General features: G+C 40.6%; 1 protein-coding gene across 2 annotated transcripts in view; it reads right to left on the bottom strand.

Moving 5' to 3' along the window:
* Positions 1 to 649: 649 nt before the first annotated feature.
* pip5k1ca (phosphatidylinositol-4-phosphate 5-kinase, type I, gamma a) overlaps positions 650 to 25608 on the bottom strand; it is a 28371-nt gene continuing 3412 nt past the window's right edge. Inside the window, exons 5-17 of one of the 2 annotated variants that reach the window (XM_044128887.1) lie at positions 24151 to 24303; positions 20829 to 21128; positions 20032 to 20240; positions 19277 to 19360; positions 19039 to 19087; positions 17580 to 17664; positions 16568 to 16729; positions 15574 to 15715; positions 14678 to 14710; positions 14359 to 14478; positions 11091 to 11337; positions 5909 to 5998; positions 650 to 4899 (exon numbers count right to left, since the gene is read on the bottom strand). In XM_044128887.1, coding sequence (XP_043984822.1) covers positions 4897 to 4899; positions 5909 to 5998; positions 11091 to 11337; positions 14359 to 14478; positions 14678 to 14710; positions 15574 to 15715; positions 16568 to 16729; positions 17580 to 17664; positions 19039 to 19087; positions 19277 to 19360; positions 20032 to 20240; positions 20829 to 21128; positions 24151 to 24303 — 1677 coding nt within the window. In that variant the 3' untranslated portion in view covers positions 650 to 4896. The remainder of the gene's footprint in view (positions 4900 to 5908; positions 5999 to 11090; positions 11338 to 14358; positions 14479 to 14677; positions 14711 to 15573; positions 15716 to 16567; positions 16730 to 17579; positions 17665 to 19038; positions 19088 to 19276; positions 19361 to 20031; positions 20241 to 20828; positions 21129 to 24150; positions 24304 to 25608) is intronic. The other variant, XM_044128889.1, reaches the window with a different exon arrangement.

Raw genomic sequence — 25608 nt, forward strand, 5'->3', positions numbered from 1 at the left:
TCTAATTAAACATCTACTGCAAGACCAACATCTTGTTTGGAGACAATCTCCTTCCAGTTTATTTTGAACTATTTTACTAAGGAAGAAGGGGTAAAAATGCAGAGATGCATGCGACTTGCACAAAAGTTAGCAAAAGTTAGTTCCAAGAGGTACTGACTTTTGGGATAGGTTGCAGCTGAGTAGAAGTACACACTTTTAATGCCTTTTAGAAGTTCACAAGTATACAGCACTTTCTGTTGGTCTGTCACATAAAATCCCAATCAATTAAGTTTGGCGTGATGTAAAAAAGTTACATTTTCAATTATTTTATTTGGATTTGTATGAGTCCCGCTAGTTGTTGTTGTAATTAAATTTTTCTATAATTCAGTTTGTTTTTTTCTACTGGGAAAAAGAAAATCTAAATATTTTCAAGCGTGCCAATGATTGTTGAAGAGATAAACGTCCACAAATGTAAGATAACGAATACATGTGTGTCTGTTTTACTGCTTTTAATTCCACTATTGTTACCGCTGTACTTCATACACTGTTTTCATATGACTACATCCCTCTACAACACTCCGTCACCAAATAATTATAAGCATCAAACCATCTTTTAGGACTACGAGCAAATTATTTCCCCCAGGAATAAATCCACAACATTTTCTCCATGGACAATTCATAGAACTGCTTTATTTCATATTTCTTCTGATTGAGTCCAAACACACGCGCACACACAGCCATCTATTTGCTCCCATATATAAATAGATGAATGTACACAGATATACATAAAATGCACGTTTCTGATATGCATATTTCTTTGTGAATTCATGCTATGTCTTCTGCAACGGACTCTCCCTATCGGACGAGGGCACACGGCGATTTGAGAACACAAAACACAACACGGCTGAACAGTTGGAAGAATCCCTATTCGATTTGCATGTAAGATTAAAAACCCACAAGTCTTTCAGTTTCAGAAATCATACAAAGGAACAGCTGTGGGTTTTACACGCCATAGATGTACAGCAGCTGCATCTGAACAGACACACTGAAGAATGTGGTTTGAATTATGTAGATTGCAGCCATGCAATCGCTTCTTAACCATCAGCAAAAATAAAACCAAATAAAAATAAGATTCTCCGATTCCAATGGAAAATATATTTGTATATCTTTATATATGTATTTATAGATTTATGTACATATTCTCAAGAAAACAGCAATGAGGAAGGAAAAAATAAATAAATACAGGAATACAGGTGAAGAAAAAAAAAAGATATATATAAACAATAGACCCACGTGTAAAACTTTCCAATAAGGCGAAAAAACAAACAACAGACTGTACAAAAATAAAAATGCTGCTATGGTCTTCATCTGATGAACAGCAAACTGGTAACTGGCCACTGCACATCATGAGAACAAACTGATTCCTATTTTGCATCGCAGACGTTGATGGGTCCTCCTTTACGCTCACGAGTGCATGAAGAAACCGACTGAAGGAAGTAAGTCGCTCTTGAGTTTGCACAAATGTTTTTAGTTGAAACCCAAAGATGTGAAGCAGAGACCCTACAGCAGACACTAACTAACATTTAAAATGACAAACACACACACGCACGCACAGTGGTAAAATAAATGTCAGCATCTGTGTGAGAGAAAGAAAGGAAACAACTACAAGTGCATCTCAGTAAATCGGAACATTATGGTTCACTTCTTTAAACTTTCCTGTAGTAAATGGGTTCATTACACGCACAGTGACGTATTTCATGTGTTTATTTGTGGTAATTTTGATGATTATGGGTTACAGCTATTGAAAGCTCAAAGTTCAGTGAGGAAGTTTTGTATGACTAAAAGAAAAATAAAGCATTTGATGTCCAACCGAACAACTTCTACATGCATGGATGAATGAAATGCAAAGGTTTTCTTTGCAAAAGTTACTGCATCAATGCGGCGCGGCGTGGAAGCGATCAACCCCTGGCTCTGCGGATGCGTAATGGACGCCTTTCATAAAGGCCTTCAGGTCATCTGCATTATAGGATCTTGTGTCTCTTATGTTAGGATTTACAGAAACTGGATTTTTTTTTTCTTCTAATATCTGCGAACCATAACCTTCAAATTTAAACAGAAAAATACAGGTTTGAAGTACATTTCAAAATGTACAAAAACAAACTCTTTGACAACGTTCTGATTTACTGAGATGCACCTGTATAACTTCTGCGTAATGTGGTGCTTGTTTTATTTGGCCTCTATCACTGGTTCATCATTCAGGTCCCCGTATTAAGTGCAAACAACGTTTAGCTCATTCACAAACTGCGTCAACACGGCAATGTAGTGCCTTCATCCAAATATACAGATAACAGCTACAATATTGACTGCAAATACTACAACTGATAGTCTACAACTACAAAATGTCTAAACCGTTCACTTGGTGGGTTTCTGATGCGAGGAGGGGACTGCTAAGAGGAACAATGTCACTGATATTTACCCCCCGTCATCCGCCGTTCGAACTCTGAATCTTTTTTTGTGCATTTGTCCAAAAGGTGGGGCTCCAACTGGAAGACACTGCAATGGAGTTCACAAAAAAAAAAATCCTCTCATGACAATGTCTGTAGTTTCCATGTGGCGATTGACGTCAGCTGTGTGGAAGAAAAATCCCCCTTTGTTTCAGCGCACTGAAAAATGTACTAACACTGCATTTAAATGGCAAAAAAGAAAAGCTCTTTGGGTGCATTTAAGAAAGCTTTTTTGTAATGGAAACCGCCCCCCACTATGGGAGAATCCTAAAGTGGAACACACTTAAAGAAAGAGATGGAGAAACTATTTTTAAATTACATCTATTGTGTAAATTCACCAAAAGTTTTAGCTAAGCCTCCCGTTTTGCTCCTTCTCTTATAAACCACGCTGCATATTTTTCTCCTCTAGGAATGTGCGGATGACAGAAATGTGCTGCTGATGGCTTCGATGCGGAGCCCTACAGGTTTTCTCACTGAATTCTCTCAAATCTGTTTCGAGTTTACACCATTTTGACCCCTGCCGCAACATTTGGAGTTAAAGAGGCTCTCAGCTGGAGCACGCGGATGGAGACGAGGCTGCGGTCGACTGGAGAACCGTTTCGCTCGGAAACCTTCCATCGTGTGACGATGCACTTAAGCAGTTCACCATTTGGAGATGGTTGTTTTCTTTGTTTGATCTAATGAGGACTTTTTTGGCAGTGCCTTGCAAAAGTATGTACACTGAGATTAAACATTAAATTACACACAGATGGGCTTTGCTTACATGTTAGTTGAACAACTGATTACACGGAGCTAGACTCATATGCACGCCACGATTTCCAGACTGTTATCTGAACGATATTTTCAAAATCATGTATCAATTTACCTTCCACCACACAATATGCAACAAACATATATCAAATACCATCCAAGTAAAATTTTTGGTTGTTAAAGACACAATGTGGGGGAAAAAAAAAATGCAGTCAAATGGACTTCTGCAGCTTCTGGAGTTTATATAAGGACAGGTCTAATCTTTGACAAAAACTATGGTTTAATTCCCATCCCTTGCCTTTGTAGGAACCTGCATTGGCAAGGTTGGCTGGTTTTCCATAGTATGCGCTCTAGTTAGATTGATTGTGGTTCTGATGTTTGTTTGGTCCAGTTCGTTCTTCTGATAAACACAGATTATGACTCCCTGATCAAATCAAAAATAATTTTAAGTGACCTCCTCCTTTTGGTAGATATTTCATTATCGGAGTCACGCAAACAGTTTTCCTCAAGGCATACCGGGGCTCGTCCAATTTATGGCTCTCTATGTCCTCTAAAGTAAGTTTGGTGTTGCGATAACTGAAAGTTTTTAAATATAAAAGTAACAAAACAATTTCATTTGATTTATTCAGTCATATTTTTTTTGTTGTCGTTTGGTCTCAAATCTATTTTTCTTCTTTCTCTATTTCCATTATTGTCAAATGTTACTTTCAAGAAAACCGATCATTTTTCTCTTTTTAGAAGGGTGTCTTGCAACCTAAAAATTTAATACTGCCGGTGCAAAACCTGTTGAGCCATCTATTAGAGGACGACTTAGGTTTTGTCACCCTAATAAGCAAAATTAATCAAGGAGCAAAACTGGCTCTTTAGAGTGCAGAGGTTGCTGAGCCGTCCAGAGAGTGACCATTCATCAGGTTTGAAGCATGGTGCAAATTAACATGCAAAACGGTGAAATGGTCCAGACCCTCGGGCATAAAAAACAAAATGGTGACATTGCATGAAAGAGCGCATTAAATTTGTTAAGACCCAACAATGTTGACTCAAATGTAAAGCTGGTGCTTGAAGAGAGCACTTCTTACAGGTGAACTCCTGAAATTTGTCGCCTGCCTTCTTCACACTTGTCTTTACAAAAACTGTGCCTCACTAATTAGCTGTACTGTATACCGTGGATGCATAAACGCACCAGGGCATAGAAGTACGGATATGTAAACAAAGTAGGTTTCAAATGTTTCCAAAACCTCCCAGCCTCTGTAGATTCAGTGAGAAAATCTGTTCACAGTCTGTTAAGAGGGGCCGATTCAGAAGTGGTGTTGCATGTATGTCAAACATATACTACATATGCCTTTCACAGACTATGTCACACGTGTACAGAGATAAATCCTTAACTCGATATAATAAATTTCATCTTTCGAGGGTGAAAGGCAGGGATGGTTGGACATCAGTGAAGTCATCACTGTCAGGTGTTTTTTTTTTCTTTTTTCTCGCTCCTCAGGTGTTCATGTCACTTTTTCCTCCGGATATGCTTACAATCCTGCTGCACGCAGAGATCGAGCTTCTGCTATTGCCGTCTGGACTTCAGACCGATGAGTCTTCTCTTCTGAGACGTTCGCTCCCCTCTTTCTCTCTCTCTCTGTCTCTCTCTCTCTCTCCACCACAAAAACAGGGTTTACTGCAGGAGACAGACAGAGACATTTGACATCACTTAAATGCGAGTAGGAGCATAATCTGATCTGGGAAAAACAGGAGCAAAGAAGTCAAATATTTATAAAACCTAAAGGAAATGGGAGGATAGGAAGGTGAGCACGGGAGGGGAGTTAAAACAAGGCATGCAGTTTTTTTAGTTCTTGTCAGAAAAGTCGGATTTATAAGCCTTCGTGTGTCAACCTCTGATACGTCCAAGATTTTAGACCAGAACATCATGTAAAGAATAAATGATAATTCAGTGAAAATTTAATTCGGATGGTGACTAAAGCCAATTTGAATAATCAGTTATTAGTTAGTCAGAACTCAAAAATCGACTTTTTGTGGCCCCCAAACTGAAGTGCTGAAAAGTGACAATGACAGCAAAACCTACAACTAGTGATCGTTTGGTCTTTACTATAATATATGAAAGCATTAGTAAAACCTTACTTTAGAGTGACTGCGCTCTCCCACACAGAGTCACACTGCCTTAAAGAAAAATAACCCAGAGTTGGCATCAGTAGAGATCAGGAAACAAAACTCTGATCTCGTTTCCTTTACTGTAACTATTGGTTACACCCTATAGAATACTGGAAAAAGAAAGAAAACTTAAACACATATAAATATATATATATATATATTTTTTTTTTAAAAAAAGGGGCTCAAAACACCTCTAGGGGGCATGTTTAAGAGAAGAAGATGATAAACAATGTTGGGAGACACGTGATGGCTGACTGTGGACTAAATGATCAGGCAGGCAGGTGGGCTGTGACCATTTCCATCCATTTATTAATGAAAAATGAATGTAGGGACTGGCCTTGCTGGACACGTATCAAGCCTATCCTTGAAACATAAATGAACCTAGAGACCTGTTCCAACTTTTAACGAGCCATCCTCTCCATCGCTGTAACCAACACCTCATTCCTGATCTGAGGGAAATCCCTGAACTTTTATATAAAGAGATGTTTCTTTTTTAAAGTCTGATGCTTATCACTTACTGTCTCTCTTTCCCAATCCCCATCTGGCAGGGTCTTAGACTCTGAGCCATAGTGTAGCGGAGAGTACACCCAGGTCCTGTCCTCTGGAGGCTGTTTTTACACGCCCACCACAGCAGAGGGGGCCAGAGGGACAGAGGAAAAGGCCACAGGCACAGAGACAAGCAGCGGGGGCAGGCAGGAGAGAAAGACACCGGAGATCACAGGAGAAAAGACAAGACAGGAAATGAAAGATTAGGGATGCATAAAGGAGGAAATGTCCGAGACAAATCAGAGTGTGAATCTGACATGCTGAAAGAGCTAATCCTAAAAAACAAAACAAAAAACATGTCGATGTTAATAAGGTTGTTAGAGAGCTAGAAACAGAGAGAGAGAGAGAAAGAGAGATGCAGTAAATGTGTAAATACTAACAAAGCGTGTTTGAATCACATGTCTTTGTGGCTTTTGCCCTAATGGAGGAACACCAGGTTTAGGATGAGCTTCGGCGTCGTGCAAGCAGGCAGTATGAGGAGAGAGAAGGAGGAGATGGGAGGAGCCAGGATGCCAGGACAGTCAGACACAGAAAGCATCCTCAGACAAAGCAAAGCAAGTCAACTGGCGGCTTGTTTTGTTTTCCCTCCCCCCCCCAAAAAAATCTTCACACACCACTGACTTTTTCACATTACAATCTCAAATGTATTTATTTATTGCTCCAACATTCACTCAGTGAACCAACACAAAGTTTTTATGTGATTGTGAAGTGGACAGAAAAATGCTACACGGTTTTTCAACATTTTCAACAACATGAAGTCTGAAAGGCACCGTACTCCGACTCACTAGAACTCCCTTTCACTTCAGTTTTTCGGGGGAAAATGTCTCCGCTATGTAGAAACTGACTGGACTTTGTACTCAAATTATGTTTGCAATAATGCTCAAGCTTGGTCAAGTTAAATGGAAAATGCCTTTTAGCAAGTCTTGCCACAAATTCTCAGGTGTATTCAAGCTGCATGAACCGGTTTTTATCACTCCACTAGGGCTCAAACAATTCATTGGATTAATAGTGATTAATCGATTATAGAACTAAAATATGATTCAATGCGGTTACTGTGTCCAGCTCAGAGGTGGAAATCCCATTTCTTTTTGTGGCCGGTGTCTGAAAGAAGCGCGTTACAAATGGGAATGTTTTTCAAGAGTTGTTATCTTATTGCGACAAATTTTTAAAAAGTCACACTGTACATGTGCTGTTTACGGTATGTAAAGTCGCACTGAGTCAGGTCTTCTTGTCATGGTGTCTAATGCACAGGAGGAAGAGTTGTCAGTGAGTGGGGAAACAAAGCAATCAACAGATGTGACTTGACTAAGGACAGTAATAAAAAGCCTGTCTTTTGTCTACCTTCCTCCTACTCTTCACTATGAGGGGAGATGGCTTAGTTTTTACTGTCAACATCATCACCAATCCTCCAGCAGTGTAAAAAGAACAACAAAAAAGAAGTACGACAAGCAGTGCTCTAGATAACCTTGTTTCTTCTCAACACATCCTGTGTGAAGCACACAGGGTCAATCTAGGCTAAGATCAGGGAACCTACACGGGCAAGGAGGCTACTGGCGCACTTACTGGCCAACGCCACTGGCATTTCCTCCTCGGCCTGAAGGGAACGACCACCCAGGCGCTCCCGTTGGGAAGCTGAGATGTGTTGCGCACGGTGGACAAAACAAACCAGAACGCACGGCGGGAAACGGAGAGGGAAAAAAAAAAAAAACAGAAGATTTTTCTTTAAAAAGTAAAACAGAAAATGATGCGAAAAGAGGTGGGAATGGATGACAGTCCTGAAGGTGAGACGTCCCTGCAGGGATCCACGGGATGAGCCAGTGGAGGGGTGAGGAGGGAGTGGTTCACAACCTCAGCGTCTTTTTATATCCTGCCTTCGCTCATTATCACCGTCTCACTACTTTCAACAGTGACTCATGAGGACAAACGCATGACTGAGACAGTGAAGACAAAGATGGAGTGCGGTGCAGTAGAAGACGACAAAGAAGTTATCTGAAAAGCCGGGGTCGAATGGATGAAGAGTCGAAAGAAGAAGAAATGAATCTGGTGATGGCAGAAATAAAAAGAAAACTCAACTACAAGCTGTTCAAATTAACTCATTTTTTGTGATTTATTAATCATAAATGTTCTCTCTCAGGGTGAATTGTAGTCAAATGTTCTTTTTTGATCTATAAGGTAAACATCCTCCTTTAGCACAATTTGAATATAAAGGAAAACTTTGACCTGCAGGGTTTTTTTTTTGTTTGTTTTGCTTTTGGCTGTGAGCTCCATTACCTGACTGGATATGTTTTAAGAAATGTGCAGCACAATAAGATATAAGACAAGATGAGTAAATTGTTTAGGATAAGGCCCATAGGCAGATGTAACACTCTCTTTTTACATTTTGTCATGGTAAAACTATTAAAAGTGTGGTGCACATTTGTATTGAGCCACCTTTACTCTGATACCACAAAATTAAATCCAATGCAACCAATTAACTTCACTTAAATAGTTCACAGCTGGTCTGTGATGGATTTAGAGGTTTGTTGGAGCACATCAGTGAATAGACAGCAAAGTTGGTAGTGATATAATGGTTCTGACTTGGGCTGAATCCAAAAGGACTTTCAGATTCAAATCTGTAATTTTGCACAGTTACTAGCATAATACTATCATTTTTCTTTCACTGTGCAGTCACATACTACTTTTGGCTGATCTTTCGCATAAAACGCCAATAAAATGCACTGAAGCTTGTGGTTGCAAAGCGAAAAAACCGGTTCTGATTACTCAGCTGTGCAGTTTGTGTGCTGCATAAATTGATCCCAGTTCAGTTTCTGCTTTTGTTGTTGTGGGGTCTGAACTAGCGTTTCTGGAAGATCCATTTGTCATGGATGTTGTGATTCTCTTATTGGTCAGGAGTCTGGAAATAAAACTGGTGCAGCTTGAGCCAAAGCACTTAATGTAGGTAAAGTGATGGTTGTGTGGTTAAACATGAAAAGAGACCAGCAGCAGATAATGGGTTATAGTATCCTTAAAGAACACTGCCGTCATAAAAATAAACGTCATACCCAGATGTAAAAGAATTACTAAAGCCTTTTGGTGCGTAAAATAAATACTAGAACAAACATTTCCAGAGCAGATCAGGCTTGGCCGCAAACACATGTCTGCATTCATTTTGTATTTGTTCTTTTGTTTTGAAACATCCAGGTTTAAGGCTGCAACTAATTATTTTAGTCATCAGATAAAACAAGTGGCACATTCTGCAGATTTTTCATCTGACCATTTAAGCCTTTTTTATTTGCACAATATTGGAAATACATTAAAGGATAAGCAAATAATTCAATTACCTTTTTTTGAAATAAGAATATAACATTTTTACTTCCTAAGATGCAATAAAATTCGTTTAGTCTACACTTCTTCATTTGTAGCCAAGGACGCATCTACAAAAAAAAAAAAGAAAAAAAAAATAGTTTACTAATCTGTTTATTTTTTGGATTAATAACTGGGTAAAGGTGCTTAATGGGAGATTTTTTTTTACAGAATTTGAAAGAGGTCAAAACTAAAAATGTAGTAAGAAGGTTTTTCATCTTAAATGCAAAATGGATTCCTTTTTTCACAGTTTTGCCTAAATTTCTGCCCTGACTGTGTCGTCCTTTCAGCATATAGCCTTTAGTTAATGATTAATCAAATACTAAATTAGCTGACAATTTATTGATTCATCGTTTCAGCCCTATCCAGGGAGAATCTATTCGTATGAAACATGTTTTCTTGTGATCCTGCCTGGACTGACGCTGCTCCCAGAAGCCCCTTCTGACCAGAAGCCCGCAGCATGTTTCAGTGTGGTTACACTTCACCGTCAGTGTCACTTTGCTTCTTGCAGAAAACAAACTCCCCGCCGCCGCGCACGCAGGGAGCCTCTGTTCTCTCCTCCTACTGAAACACGAGCCGGCCGAGAGCGCTGTTAAATAACCGAGGAGCTCGTTGACTAACCCGCCTGCCATTAAGCTCATGACACGTTAGGGGGTGTTTGATTCCTGACAGGGGACAGCCAGCGGGAGTTCAGGTCAGGTGGGGACGGTCCTCGTCAATCTCACGAATATTTTCCAGATTAATGCCACAAACTGTGATACAATTTCTCACAATACTTCACTGGAAAAAAAAAAGGGGCGTTTACTACAAAGCTACACATTTTAGATTTTTGGCTGAAGAGAAGTATCCCCACAGGATGATGCTGCCACCTCCTCCATGTTTTGGTGTTTTCTGGGTGATGTGCAGTGCTTTTCTTCTTTTTCTTTTTCCTAACACACATACAGTTTTTTATGATGCTGTTTGTCCTCTAACGATCCTCCGAGGCCTTCATAGGCGTAATTCAATTAAATACAGCTGGACCCTAATACCTAATTTAGGTGATTCCTGAGCGGAGTTGGTTCCACCTGGCTTTATTTATGGGTGTCAGAGTAAAGAAGTCCACAACACGATATAAAAATACGCTTTTTAATATATTGCTAACCCTTAATCAAATTAGATCCAAACAAATTACAAATGTAACATGACGAAATGTAAAGGTTGTGAATACTTTTGCAAGGTCTTCCAGCAGAGTTTTAGGATGGATTACTGCAGAGCTGTCTAAAGAAAGCCTGTTGCTTTAACAGGAGCAGGCATGAAGACCAAACATGTCCAGAATGCTTCAGCTGGTAATCGACGGTAATCTGATGGATTTACTGCTACAGCCTTGCTGAAAACCACTTTAGGGAGGAGCAGGAAAGTAAAAGTTCACATGCTGTTATCACAATGTAGGACAGCTCAGATAAAAGAGCTGAACAGTTTGTTCAGAGACAATCTGGGGAAAAGACTTCCTTGCTAAAACGAGGATGAGAAAACTTATCTCACTCTCAAATCTGAAGCTGCCAAAACTGGATCTGTTGTGGGTTTTTTAACATTTCTCTTAGTATAGAAGGTAAATTAACTTTATTAAAAAAGAAGCTCAAAACACAGCAAACAAGAGCTCAGCACACTTTTATTCCCATACCAGGGCTGAACTTCCACAGCTCCTCTCAGTGCCTCTGTGGGACGGCATCGCGCGGCCCGGTCAGTAAAAATGACTCTTGCATCGATCACATGATAACAAGCTGATCAACTAAAAATGGAGAACCAAATGGTGAAAGCTGATTTTCAACTTACAAAGTAGACATCTGAGACTGGCACGTCGTCGTCATCGTCGACCGAAGCCTGGCTGGTGCAGCCCGACCCGGACATCTGGCTGGCCCCGTCGGGCTCCACCACCACCACCTCGGGCCTGGGTGGGGCTTCCTCGGCCGGCTCTGGTGGAGCTGGAGCGGCGGCCAGGGCAGAGGAGGACGCCACTGCAGACGCCACTGCAGAAGAGGGCGCCGTGGCCTCTTCTGCGACAGCCGCAGCTTGAGGCTCACTGTGGTGAGATTAGACGATCTGAATTAATCCCGCAGCATCTCAGTGAATCAAAATCTCACTAGAAAATTGGTTTTATTAATTCAGTTGAAAACAAAACGTAAAACTTTTATGGAGTGAAATATGTTTGACATATTTTTAGAAAGGATAATTTCAGTTATCTTCGATGAGCACACACAGATGTAACCATGTATTAGGCTTCAACAATCAGATTCCTTTGGCTAAACCATTTCCAAAGCAGAGATAAAGTCTCTGAATTCTGAGAAGAGAAGGACCGGGCTGATTCTCAGAGATCAAAAGTCCTGTTTCACATGGAAGTACATCATATTCTACATTTCTGAGAATTTGGGGATTTCAGTAATCACTAAAATAAACAGATATAAACAACAGGAACATATCCTTGTGTGTAAGGAACATACATAACAATCGACATGATAATTTAAACTACTTTTAATTATGTAATTTATTAAAATGCCTGTGCATGTGCACCCTCTCTGACAGTTAGGATTTAGGATTTAGAAGACGGTTATAAAAAGTAAAGAGCATTTAGGATTTTTTTAAGCCACTTCTTTTGCCATTTCTCTGCACCTTTCTTCATGTCTCTCTTATTTTTTTGTTATTTAAATCTACGTGGATACAGACACAACCCGTCAGCCGTTGCTGACATCAAGAGCTCCCTTTTTTAAAAGAGCAGGAGAACAGGCCGTGAAAAGAAAACCGCCGCCGACTAAAACGCAGCAGCTGTGTGTGTGGGTGTTTGCGTCGTAGATGTGTGAGCGCATAGATCTGCCAGCTGGCTGCTTGCTGCCACGATCCTTTATTGTTCCCGGCCAGATCATCAACTATTAGGGAGGATTTAGGCGGTCCCGCTCCGGTTTCTCACTTTCTGCGTTGTAGTTTGGTTTGCATCAGGGAGACACGGCGGCAGCTGGCCAGTAAATCAAGAAGAAGAAAAAAATAAAAGCAAGAAACAAAAACAAAGACTTGGACTCACAAAGAGAAAGCTGATTGGCTGAGTGAATGACCGAGACAGGCTGATGGTTGCCATGCAGAGAGACTCCTTTAAACCCGATCTCATCCCGCTTTCGCTCTCCTTTGTTGTCTCTTCCTTCTCATTTCACCTGTTTCTTGACTTTCTTTGACTCTTCCTCTTTTAATCAATCACACCATTCCCTTTCCTTCACGTCTTCTCACATCCATCTCTTTTTTTTTTTTTTTTTCCTCCAGACATCCTGGCCATACGTCTAGCCACCGCCTCCTCAGCATCAAACCTGATTATTCAGTTGGTTTCACTTGAGCACAACTCTTACACGCCACCTGACCCAGCTCAGAAATACAGCCGATCCTCGCACAAATGGCTGCCTCTGCTTCGAATTTCCTCTGGTCTTATTAACTGCTTGTGTGTGTTTTTTAATGTAAGCTGACTTAAAGGTAAAACTACACAACATGGAGATGCACTGATAGATTAGCAAGAGTTTTAAATCAGTTTTCCTTTGACTTGTAATCAGCAGATCAATTAAGAAAAAAAAAAAAATCCTTCTTTTCTTAATTATTGCTAAATGGATCAGTACTAATGCTGCGTTCCAGTTCTTCTAGAGAATGGGAAATTCTGACTTCTTATTCGGAAAAAAAATCAGGTTACGACTTGAAAGGCCCGACTTCTTGTATTAATAAGGCCGCTCCTCGCGTCAACGGAAGTAAGCTGTTGTTTAAACATGTTTATTCTGTAAGGCACGTGTAAAAGCGCGTCTAAAATTCATGCTACATGTAGCGCCTGCAGCTCTAAGCCGAACAAATTAAAAGTGGTATTTGTGTGTAGAAAATAAATCCTAAAATGACGTTTCTTAGCTAGCTCCTTAACTAGGACGTTATTACTTAGGGTTTGACGTCAAATCCAGCTCCGAGTTCAGACTTCCCAGGTAACAGGAACGCGGCATAAGAACCACCATGTTGATCAGAAGATAATCGACTTGCACTTTCATGCACATTATTGATTTCATTAAAAGTCAAATAAAGGTTAGGGACACATGCTTTGCTGCGTAAATTAAGATACTTATGTAAATCCTTTGTTTCCTGCTACGTCATTGTTAGGTCAGAGCTCAAAGAAAACCTGATCTCTATTGAAAACCAATATCTAAATTGAAATGATAGAAAAAGGTCATCTTGGCTACATGGGAGCAGCTTCCCTCGGGCCTCCTGGTCCACTGTCCTACTTCTGCAGCCCAGTACGAATAGATCATACGCACCCTCATCCTCCCAACCCCCACCAAAAAAAAAAATATTGGGGCCTCCGTCATCCACAGTCTGACCCAAACAAAACAAACGCACTCTGATGCAAATTTACATGCATGCGTGCTCTTCCCTCACAACCCAATTACAGTAGAAGCCCCACACAGCACCTGCAGCATGTTATCCGCTGAGAACAATGGACTCCTCACTCCAATAAACAAGTGGGCTAAGCAGATTAGACACGTGAATGTGAGACAGGTGTGTTAATCCAGCGGCCGTCGGCTCTGGGTGAAACTCTGAGTCAAACTGAGCCACAGAGTGTGATTGATTGAGGTTTTATTTATCATTGTTTGCAAAGTTTCAGAGCAATGTCATCAGACGATGTCTGCTAAAGAAGAACGACAAGGCTTGTTTTCCATTGTTTTACCAGGGGTGCCATAAGTGTGGAGGGAGTGGGGACAAAAAATGGCATCAGGTGGGACTATTCTCATGAATGCCATTAGTACTTTTTGCAGTAAGCAGATTGTAATCAGATAGCCAAAAAAAAAAAAAAGTAGATGAAACGGATGTCTGCTTTAGACATCAATTTTTTAAGGAAAACAATTAAGGGAGCATCCATGATTAAGTAGAACAAAAAGGTTTAAAAAAATACGCTTGTGAAATTTTTTCCCCCATTCTGAACTATGCTACAGACAACGCAATATGTTTTTAATGCTTGGTTTGTTTTATTGTTTCTAATATTAAAACACAAGAAGTGTCAACACAAAGCCAGACCATCGTCCGTGTCTCTCACCTGGCTTCAGGTGAGTGCTGCGGGACGGAGATGGTCGGCTCGCTGTCGTGTCTCTTCAGCTCCACCTCCACTGTGATGGTCTGCTGGTCCTCCTCGCGCACACGCAGCTCCTCCTGGGTCCTGCAGGGCAACACAGGAAATGAAACACGCAAACAGAAATCCACACGCGGCCACAGCTTGGCGACGGGAAACAAGGAGCACCCTCATAAACGCACAAGCGTTCGCATTTTCTCTGCACCTCTCCACCCACCGCACCCAGACACGTTCAGTGCTGTGAAAACACGCGGCTTCCAAAGGGCTCCGGCTTCGTAAAACTCACCTTCCGTCGTGGCTGAGAGACTGGGTGTGCCTCCTGAGGACAGACAAAACACTATAAGCACAGGATTTAGAGGAAAACTAAAGCAGTATGGAACTGGAAAACATTTTACCAAGCTGATAACCTTAGCAGATTTCTTTCATCTCTTCCTTTTTATTTATTTATTTTTTTAAATCACCTACTTCATGTTGCCTGGTAGGTTCTAGTAAACTCCTTTTCTGTTTCTACAGGTCAGGCAAAATCGAATGAAATCACAGTTCATTCATTATATTAAAAAGTTGGTTTGGATAGCTTATATCACATATTAATTTTTTTTTTTGTGGCTTTTTTTTTCACTGTGGGTCCTTCAGTGGTCACATTAGAAACTGCTGACATCACAACATACAGTTAAAGGTCGGTCTAAAGAACTTCAAATTACCTTTTAATATAAAAGAGAACGCAGCTTAGCAGCAGAATAAAGCAGAGTACATTTCTCTGCCTCATTCATTTTAAATCGATGAAAAAGCAAATTATTCTCTATCTGAAATGAATTAATTTTGATAAACTATTACGGAGAAAAACCTGTGAAAGTGTCTTTGACAATCCAAAATAAATATAACATTTGATACCTCTGGGGCTCAGGATTTCATAAATCTTTTACACAAACGCCTGATTAAATGTTTTAAGCAAATCGACTTATTTACAAGTTTCAGCTGTTTAGTTGTTTTCTGATGCTTCTTCAGTCTATAACTTTAATATCTTCAAATTCAACCAAATCAGTATCAGAGCACGTATTAATCGACGATTAAAAACTGCCTCTACCAACACGCTGGAGAAAAAAAATGGCCTCTGGCAGCAAGTGGGCTCTATGGCTACTGATCTAGAATCAAATGGTGGTGTTACCGTCTGCCAGTGTGTACCTGTAGCGCGGATGCTCTGCCGTGTCAGACGGAGATCTTTCGGGGATGGACAAAGACGTTGTGGACGAAAGAGTTGTGGCGATCGACGCCGTGGTGGCCTCCTCAAACGACGGGGGAGTACAAGGAAGAAGATCCGGTCGACCTGGCAGGAAAAGGACACAGCTTGATGTACTGCGCTAAACGTTTTTCTTCTCCAAAATCACAACTACAAGCCAGGGATCTTTTATTTATTTATTTATTTATTTTTTTTGCTAATAACATAAAAGAGACAGATGTTATCAAAGATAGAATAAAATGCTTTTTATTTTCATTTCATTTACCAAAGATCTCAGGAATCATATCAAATCAGTGATGCTGTGGAAAGACTTATCCATTTTAAACACATTTTTTTGGAGACAAAAAGCTGAGACTTAAAAAAAAAAGGTAATTTTTCTAAAATCAATGGAGGTGATTGCAGCGTTCCACTAAAGAAAAACATTTTTGTCCATGTAAAGCGTTCGTTGAAATGTTCCACAGTCATGAGACGTGCCGAATATATAAAAGAGACATTTTAAACACAAACTCTGAAATATATCTTATATATTACGTATAATTATTAGCAGCATCCCTGACCCCTTTTATGTAAGGGAGCAGGTTGCTTTTTCCACTTTTAATTTTCCTGCACCAAACTATCTGCTTTCAGCAGGCGGTATTTTTCCCCCCCAACTTAATCCGCCTAATAGTAAAAACCTCTGACCTTAGAGAAAATGAAGCTATTTGTTTTAAAAATACTGCACAAATATTGGGCGATTTGGACTAAAATTGCAGTCGTGATATATATTTAAACATGGGCAAACAGCGCTAGTGCAGAAAGAAGATATTTGCTCAGTAGTTATTTTAGGAGCAGGTGTGCTGCATTTGGGCGTAATGAGGAAAAAAGGACGTTAACTCAGATTGGCTCAGATGGTTTAGCACTCACAAATGTCTTCAGGAGTATTTCGGGTACAACATTCACCTTCGTCCTCCAGCGTTGGGAAGCTGCGGGCTCCTCTCAGGTCGTAGATGTTCTCGTCCCTCTCAGAAGCGAGCTGGCTGGCGGACCAGGCCGCACCAGGACCGACGCATTTAGGCACCGACAACGACACGCGACCCTTCTTAGACGGAGAGGACTTCAGAGCTGAGGCAAAAGGCACACAGAAAAGCAATCGGGACACATTCAATGATTTGTGTTATGAAAAAACACATCAGCACTAAGTGTTACATAAGCTAATATGATTAAAATATTAGCCCGAAGTTAGAAAAAAGAAGAAAAAAAAACTGCAACAGCCACTTTATGCACATATCAGAAAAAAACATCCTCTCTTTAAGTTGTGGTAAAATCTCAAAATATGAAGCAATGCACACTAAAAACACTAAATCTTAGATCTGAACGCAAAATTTCTGCAAAACAATTACTTTTGTTTGATTTCAAATGCAACTGAAATAAAACAAGACTAACTTACAAGTAACTTTTCAGCAGGAAATAGAAGCTTATCTTACATCAATAATTCTTTAATATTGATTTAAAAAAAAACAACTTCCACTGGCAGATTATTTCACTTACAAGATGGAAAATTGTCGTGTTATAAGTGAAATAATCTGCCAGTTGAACTAGTAATTTATCATCAATATTAAGGAATTGTTGGCATAAAATAAACGTATATTTCCTGCTGAAAAGTTACTTTTAAATTAGGTTAGACTTTTTTCATTTGTGCTACAATATTTCCACTAGATACTAGACCAGAAACACTTGGTAAGATTATGTGTTTTTGCAGTGCAGAGGGATCAAAGTGACATTTTTCCCCCTTCACACGACATTAAGCGGCGCCTCTCAAGGCTTTCACCGTCTGCATCAAATGTTCATATTAAGACTCAGCTGGAAAAAAAAAAAAAAACGGTGTGAGGAATCTTTGTCTTTTTGTGGCTCTTCCCACACACAGCTCCATCTGACTGTTTAAGGGAGTGTCTGGGTGATGAAGTGAACTCACATGAGCTCTTCTTGAACACCGTGCTGCTCATGAACTTGAAGAACCTGTCGGCGTAGAAACCCGGTCGGTGGACCGACACGGTGTCCTGCGGGAGAGACGAGGAGAGTTCATAAGACAAATGGTGCGTTAATAAAATGATCAGAGCCAGATTAAGCCGCCTGTTTGTCCCTCTCCGTGTCCCAGTAAATTTTTTTTTTTCTCCGGGTCAAGCTGCTCTCCCGAGCATCGCGCACAAACACGTCTGCCACGGACGCTTTGAGACGAGGCAACAGACACTCTGCTTCATTATTTATGTATCAGCCCAGTGGGATAGCACTGCCAACAGACTGACAGATGACACTTGGTGTTTGGTTTAGAGTAACAGAGCGCAGAAGGAGACTGAAGGAGACGGAGGAAGCGAGCGAGGAGAGAGAATCTGCGCTATTAGGTTTCTGCTTCAGCATCACTTTTACACAGCATGAGTAACGTCTTTTCTCACATTCATCAGCTGCGTGTAATATGAGGAAAGTTTTGAGCGTTCATCATAGTGACGCAGAGGAGGCGGCTTGCTCTCCCACACACGTCTTGTGAGTTAGCGTGGCTCAGAGTGGGAGAGAGTGGGAGGGAAGACTAATGAGTTGGTTTAATCTCGAGCGTGGACTCTGGAGTGATGTAGAGCCTAAACCCGAGTGTTGGACGACGAGCAGAATACAAACACACGGGAAAACAAAATAATCTGTCATCGTGACTTCAGGGGGAAAAGCCCAAGCAGTACACATATTCAAATTAAACAGAGTTTCGTTATATGGATTCTGCAAAAACAAAGTCTCAGCATTTGTCTAATTTCTAGAGCAAATACTTTAGTACACTTGAAATAAGACAAAACTAACTTACAAGTAGCTTTTCAGCAAGATCAAGGACCTTATTTTAAGTTAATATGTCCTTAATATTAATGAAAACCCCCACTAATTATATTAATTATGTCACTTATATTGTGTGGAAAATGTCTTGTTATAAGTGAAGTAATCTACCAGTGGAACTTTATCGTACTGTAAAGCTACTCCTAACTTAGTTTTGTCTTATTTCAAGCGTCCTAAAATATTTCCACACAAAACTAGACAAGAAGTACTAAAACTTTGTGTTTTTGCTGTGGATATCAACATAGATTGATTTTAATAGGTTGAAAAAAGGTAAGTAAAGGTAAAGGTAATTTTTGTTTTTTTCTTTTTTCATACAAAAATCTCGAGCCGGAACTTTAGTATTTTGTTTCTGGTAGGGCGGTGAATTTGACGCCCACGCGATGTCTGTAAAAAAACATCGATGGTTAAGAAAGCCGCTTCTTGGTTTACTTGAGGGTTAATTTTTGTTTCAAGAAAACAATCTGATGGGATGACTGAAAACAACATTGTTGTGTGCAAGTTGTGCAAAGGGAGTTGGCGTATCTGACACATGTACGTCTGTGAGGACCTTATAAACTCACCCCGTCATGAACCAAAGCCTTCCACGTGTGCTCCAGTTTCTTTATTAGCCTGGAGAAACAAAGCAGAGCAGAGGTTAAAAGATGTTAAGCAGGTCTAATATGGGAAACTCACCAGCAAACACTGAATATACAACTGTCAATGCGTAGCCTAAAGCGATCCAGTCTGAGAAAGGACAGTGTAAGGCTCACTGATTTATGATTTAACTAATCATCATCGCTCGATTTCAAGGAGGATCACCTGTAGGATTGTAAAATATCGATGATTCCGATGTAGAGAAGAAGCCTTTCTCCTTTTCCATTTACTGCCGGAATGCCACCCATCCTGGAATCAGACAGGAAGTAAAGCGGGAAATGAAACATCTTTCATCAAAAGCATGAAAACAGATCTTGGTGGCGGTCAGACTGAGCGGCAGCCTCGGCTCTGTCAGTCTGCGTCAGGGCAGCTGCGTTACTCCTCAGTGCTCCCAAATCTGCTCTTAATTGCTGCATTAAAACCCGGCTAAACGCAGCAAATGTTTTCAAAAAATACTGGCTTACATCCTGGTTTTTACTGCTGACAACAGACTAAATATATTTTTGCTGGATGCCTTTCAATTAACAAGGAAAACGTACAAAAACCATTTGAAGCTTTGGAGCTACAACCTTTCTCCAACATAAATATTGGTCTAATTATAGTAGATCATGCTACTTCCATTATTTTTAGAGTGGGTAATTGTTTTCTGTTTTAAATCCCATTTTTGGTGATGAATTATCTCATTTTCACGCAGGAAATCACAGTCTTGATACTCAGGCTCTGCTTTATCTTCAGCACTGATGAGAGAAAATTAAACTCAACTCTGCATTGTTAATTTTTAAAAATCATATTAAAAGACACAATTCCAAAAGTTTTTCAGATCTTTTTTTTTTTTAAACTATGGATTCCTGATACACTGGTCCTTTCAGAGTAGGAAGACGGCCATTTTGTCAGTGAGCCGGTTAGCTGGTTAAACCCACGTGTCGTCAGTGTCGATGGACCCTCCACAGGCGGCGCCGCCCTGGATGGACTCCATGGCGGTGGAGTACAGGGCCTTCTGCTGGGCCACGGGCCTCTTCTCGTCGCTGCCGCCCTGTGACCCCTCCAGCTGCCTCTCCCTCTCCGCCTGGTCCATGTTGTGGACCCCGAGCAGCAAGCTGTAGTCCATGATCTTAAAGCTTTCCAGCACCTGAGCGCAGAACAAATACGGACGCATTTAAACGCGCAGCAGCGTACACTTATGCGACACCTAAACCTGAATAAAGGAGTTGGTAAATATATTAAGAAACACAGGGAGAGAATGAAGGCTCTCACTGAAAAATTTAGAAATATCAAACTGCAGTGAAACAAAAAGTATTGTTTTACTGCAGATACATATATACTATCTGGGGTTGGATTATTGGCAAAAGGAGGTTTTGGAAATGATTAAAAGGAGGGGTACCAATAACTTTTCCACCGCTGACTTTGTTTCAAACAATTATTTCCCAATAAGGGATGAATTTTCAGCAAAAGTGTTCAGAGTTAGATTGTGTTGCAGTAATAAAAGATTACTTCCATGCACACCAGTGCCAGAGGTGATAATAAATATGTCTGCATCTGCGTATGAAATACATTCTTGCACAGACACACTTTCCCAAACACAGAGCCAGCAAATGTAGACCTGATTTACAGCCAAAGATAGTGCTTTATAAAAGTCCTGCTCATAAAAGAAGCTCTGTTTAAAATAAAGTCTTCACCTCCTATGGATGAAAGAATGAAACATAATCCTCTCTCTCACCAGACAGTCTCTCTGCAGAGTTTTAACCATGGCGTTGTACGTGTCCTGGTCCAGCATCAGTCCGTCCTGCATGTCCTGCATGAAGTCCAGGTCTTTGAATGTGGGCTTGGCCTTCTCCCTCTCCTTCTTGGACGCTCGCCTCTTGTAGGTGGAGCCCTTCAGGTCGTATTTGAGGTGCATGCGGACCACGCGGGGCAGCACGTTGTTCATGACAACCACGCGGATGTTCTTCCCGCCCGACTGGACGCAGTAGAGGCCGAAAAACTTGGGCAGCAGCGTACGAGGGTTCTGATTCAAGTTCTGGAGGAGAGCAGATTGGACAGGGGGAGTAAAAAAAAAAAAATGGGCGACGCCTTTGTTTTAGAGGATAGGTGAAGAAGAAGAGGAAATCTGTAAATAAAAATAAAAATACTCCAAAAAAAAGATCTAGTTGTCATTAAGCCACTGGGTCATTGTCTATTTGAAAGACCCATTTTTGGGTCTTTCAAATATAGGTGGAAAACAACTGTGTGTTATTTTTTAGGATGGCTTTCATATGAGTTTGTTGAGTTTATTCACTTATTTCAGAAGAAACGAGAAATGAAAGAAGGAATCAAGGTAGGGATATACCTAAACACAGTTTGATTCTCTGCAGAACTTTTGACTTACTGAACAGAAATAAAGTTCATGTTGTGACTTGAGACAATACGGCGTCACATTACTGCCAATACTCATGGCAAGAATCAGATCAGTTTTGGCTTGGACCAAACATTTAAACAAGGCCATCTAATATTCTTTAGACTTAAAATAGTAACTTTAGCTTTATTAGCTCCTCTTTTCACGCCATTCAGCCTTTTCTGTCTCCGCGGAGCGCTCGTCTCCTGTCTCCGACCCGCGCTGAATATTTCAGCAGTCAGTCCACACAAATGAGGTTAGTAGGACCCGGCGCTCCGAGAAAAAACCTGCTTTGACCTTGGGAGCTGGGCCAGACCTGTCCCATTAGAGAAATGAGAGCTGGGAAAGAAAGCGAGAGCGTGGCTCCCATAAAGAGACACCGTGTGGCATTAAGGAGCGGAGAAGGAGAGGGAAGATGGAGATTTGGCTTAGAAGGCTGATCGCATGCCGAATGACCTTCATCTTGTGGTAGGAATGGGTGGAAAGAGGCGTCACGATGATGGAGGGGATGAAAACACATGGGGAGAAAGAGCGTCCTCCGCCCTCAGCAACAGACGACTCTTCCTCCGATGTTAGGAGGGCAGGGTGGTGACAAGCCACCAGCAGAGAGGAAGAGGAGGGATGGAGGACCAGTTTCAGCGCAAAGATAGAATGACAAAGCATGAGGACAGGGACATGAGGGAGAGGCGATGGAGGGGACAAAGCATGTAAAACGAACACAGAGAAGAGGCAGCAGGGACTCGGTTACATCACTGACATCAGCCGGCTGCCCAGAGCCAAAGAACCGGCTCCAGATCAGCTCCTTTTCCAAGAAAACAGCAGTTTGCACATTTTACTCTGATGTTTCTGCTTAAGGTCTGCAGCGAGTGTGTAAAACAGGCTGCCGTCTGCCCATGTGAGGGCGACCGCCCGTGCGCTCATTAAGCCGCCTCCTTACAACCCATTAGACCTGTGAAAGTGTTTCAGAGGATGCAGTCACCAAGCTGAGCCTTTAACATCTCCAACTGATCAGTCATCACATTGGTTCTTCTAGAGGTGAAATGATTAATCGGGTTAACCGTGATGAAGTATTGAAGTAATCGTCAACTAGTTTAATAATTGATTAATCGTTAGCTGGAGTATACAGATTCAGAAAAAAAGGCCATTTGTTGAAAGAACAACAGGAGAGCTGTAATTAAGACAAAACTGTACAAAAATATATACATTTTACATTTAAGATAAAAAAAAAAAATCTTTGCAAAAATGTTCTACTCAAATACGACAAAAGAAATTCTATTAAGAATCTGTTGCTGTCCAATTATTAATTGGTTACCCTCAGAAAATAATCACCAGATCAGCCCCAGACTGTACTGACATCAAGTCAAGCAGAAAGAGCCGAGTTCCTAAAACACCAGAGGGGTAAAATTATTCCAACACTGGTTTTTGCCTGAGGCTGTCAGCACATGAATAAACACCAGGCTGAGGGTTCATGAACCTGAGAGGCTTAAAGCCTCGCATGGACATACATGGAGCTGCTTCGTTCAAGAGCGGCTCGTGGACTCGGCCACTCCTGGTCAGAAGAGTCGTGCTCCGTTAGGCTCGACTGCCGAACAGAACATCCGGCGAGAGCAAAACAGCAGCCAGTGGCTTATGAAACCGCCTGGCCGCGGGCCTCAGTCAGATCTGATAAGAGCCGCTAATGTCTGTTTTGCATGGAAACCGACCACAGGGACCTCCAGGATCTTACATAAACCTTGGATCTAAACTGCATCATCAGCTAAGATGAAAACACGAACGGTACACTGGAAAACATATGAACTTGGTTTAACTTGGAAATGAAGGTTCTCCTGCTCCCTTTAAAACGCAAAAGAATATATGTTTTTGTTGCAATTCAGAAATTAAAGTTCATCAGGCACAGTGTCTAAACGTTGTGGTTTAAAGTTCTGAAAGCTGGTTAATCTTAAATTGTGAGTTCATATAACTTAAAGCTGTGATTTATATCAAATAATTGTTTCACATAATGAAAGAAAAATGTCCTCACCTAGCTGAACAAGAACACAGTTCACTATCATTTTCACTCACTGCTTATTTTAGCAGTTGTCTTGATTGAAATTGTAGGAACAAAATATCTGAGAATGAATTTTTATCAAACATCAAACTGAATTCATCAACATTTATTTTTAACGACTGAGCACTGTGATTAGTTGTTCTCAGCCAAAAAAATTTATATTTGCCTTAATAACACACAAAGAATGTAGGTCATTGTAGGTCTTTTCTTATATTTTTTTTTTATGTGCTAACCCTAGCTTACTCAACTCTTGGAGGTAGTAAACAACAAAAGGACAGAAAAAGGTGACACAAACTCACACGTATAAATTCAAAATCTAAAACCAGCTACAACTAAGTGTGGCTCAAATGTTTTACAGTGCATGTGTTCACCTTTAAACCGACGCTGCTTAGGAAACTTTGCCTTACTGACTGTAGAAAAACAGGCTTAGTGATATCTGTGCTTAAATCAGAGAACCAGATCGATTTAATACCATGAAATGTGTCTCAATGATTAGGAAAAAAACCCACCGCCAGGTAGGAATGTTTCTTTTGACTACGGGGTTCTGGGATTTACCCCCACATCCGTATTTTTTCAAACTTTTCAGAGTCGTTCCCACACACATGCCTGGACTTGGCTTACCATGTAGTATCCAGGCAGCAGCTTCTGTAAGAACTCAGCCTCCTTGTGCATCACAGTTTTGATGATGAACTCGTCGTCCTTCGTAAGGTAGAAGACGGAGCCGCTCGCTCCAGGGTTGGACAGCTCGATCAGGGGCTCGTTACAGAGGGAGTACTGCAGGGAGACAGAAACCGACCACACTAGTGCATTTTTAAAATGTACCACTGTTCCTATTCTAGGAAATCAGCATCATTAAAGTATATCCTTAATTTCCTTTATCCTTTTTTAGCATAATTTTAGCTTGATTTGCTTTTAATTTACAAGTATGTTACAGAACTGGACATGTGAATTTGATAAGGGCAGAAAAGACGACACCCTTTGATAAAATAACAATATTAAATACTATTGTGAACTTTATGCCTTCGTATTTTCATTTAGTTTTTAAACGATCCAGATACATTTTACCTGACCATTGGTACACGAATGCTTAATATGCTGCACATTAGGAGCTAAAGCAGGGGAAGCATTTGAAAAAAAAAAAAAAAGGTTGATTTATTTTTCAAGCTACAATCATCTGTTAATGAGGAAAAAATAGAAACCGTCTTTCAATCAAGCATGTGTCCAGTCCGTTGGCTCTGTGCTCTTAGGCTGTAATAAGAGATGCATGAACAGAAAACATCAGCCGTCTGTCAACACGAGCTCAAAATCGCTCAGAGTGTCGTGTGAGTAAAGGTCAAGGTTGTCAACCAAGAGTCAGCGGAAGACAGAAGAAGCCTAACATGATGTTTATATTATCGGTATTAAATGATATTTAGCACTCAGGAGATGAACCTGAACACACTTTGCTAGGGGATGATGCTGGTGTGAGCCTTCCATCATTTTATGAAAACTATATTAATATGAACAGCCAAAATATTTATGAGGATTCCACGGAGAAAGAGAAACCAACCAGTTGTTAATGCAGAATCTATCGCCCTGAGAGCTAATTAGCTGAAATTCAGGAAAATAGCTGGTCATTTTAAAACTGACTTGCATAACCATAGCTTTGAACTAAAACTGTCAGACTGCATTATCTCCTTTATTCCCATAAAAGAATGTAAAAACATCTATTATATATGCAGAATATTAAGCCTTGTCCTGCAGGGCTACACTTGTCCGTTCCTGTTGGTATCTTAACAACATAGCTTGACAGGCCTTATATTTGGTCCAATATTTTTCTTAATAAGACATCTGCTTTAATACTTTTGCTACGTATTTAAAGAGCATTTCCCCTTTGCTTTGGATCATGTATTTCTTGTTTTATATATAAATCTTTCATGATGAGAACCAAACTGAGCACGCTTGACCTCATACTGTCGATGGACGGCCTTGTTGCAACTCACTCTGACAGTTTCAGAGCGGGAAGCATGACTGTGGATCTGTCAGAGACAGTAATAATGTGCAGGCCATCATCCTGTTCTGGCACACTCAAAATAACGT

The sequence above is a fragment of the Gambusia affinis genome, linkage group LG10 (genome assembly GCF_019740435.1).
Source record: "Gambusia affinis linkage group LG10, SWU_Gaff_1.0, whole genome shotgun sequence".
Taxonomy (NCBI): Eukaryota; Metazoa; Chordata; class Actinopteri; order Cyprinodontiformes; family Poeciliidae; genus Gambusia; species Gambusia affinis.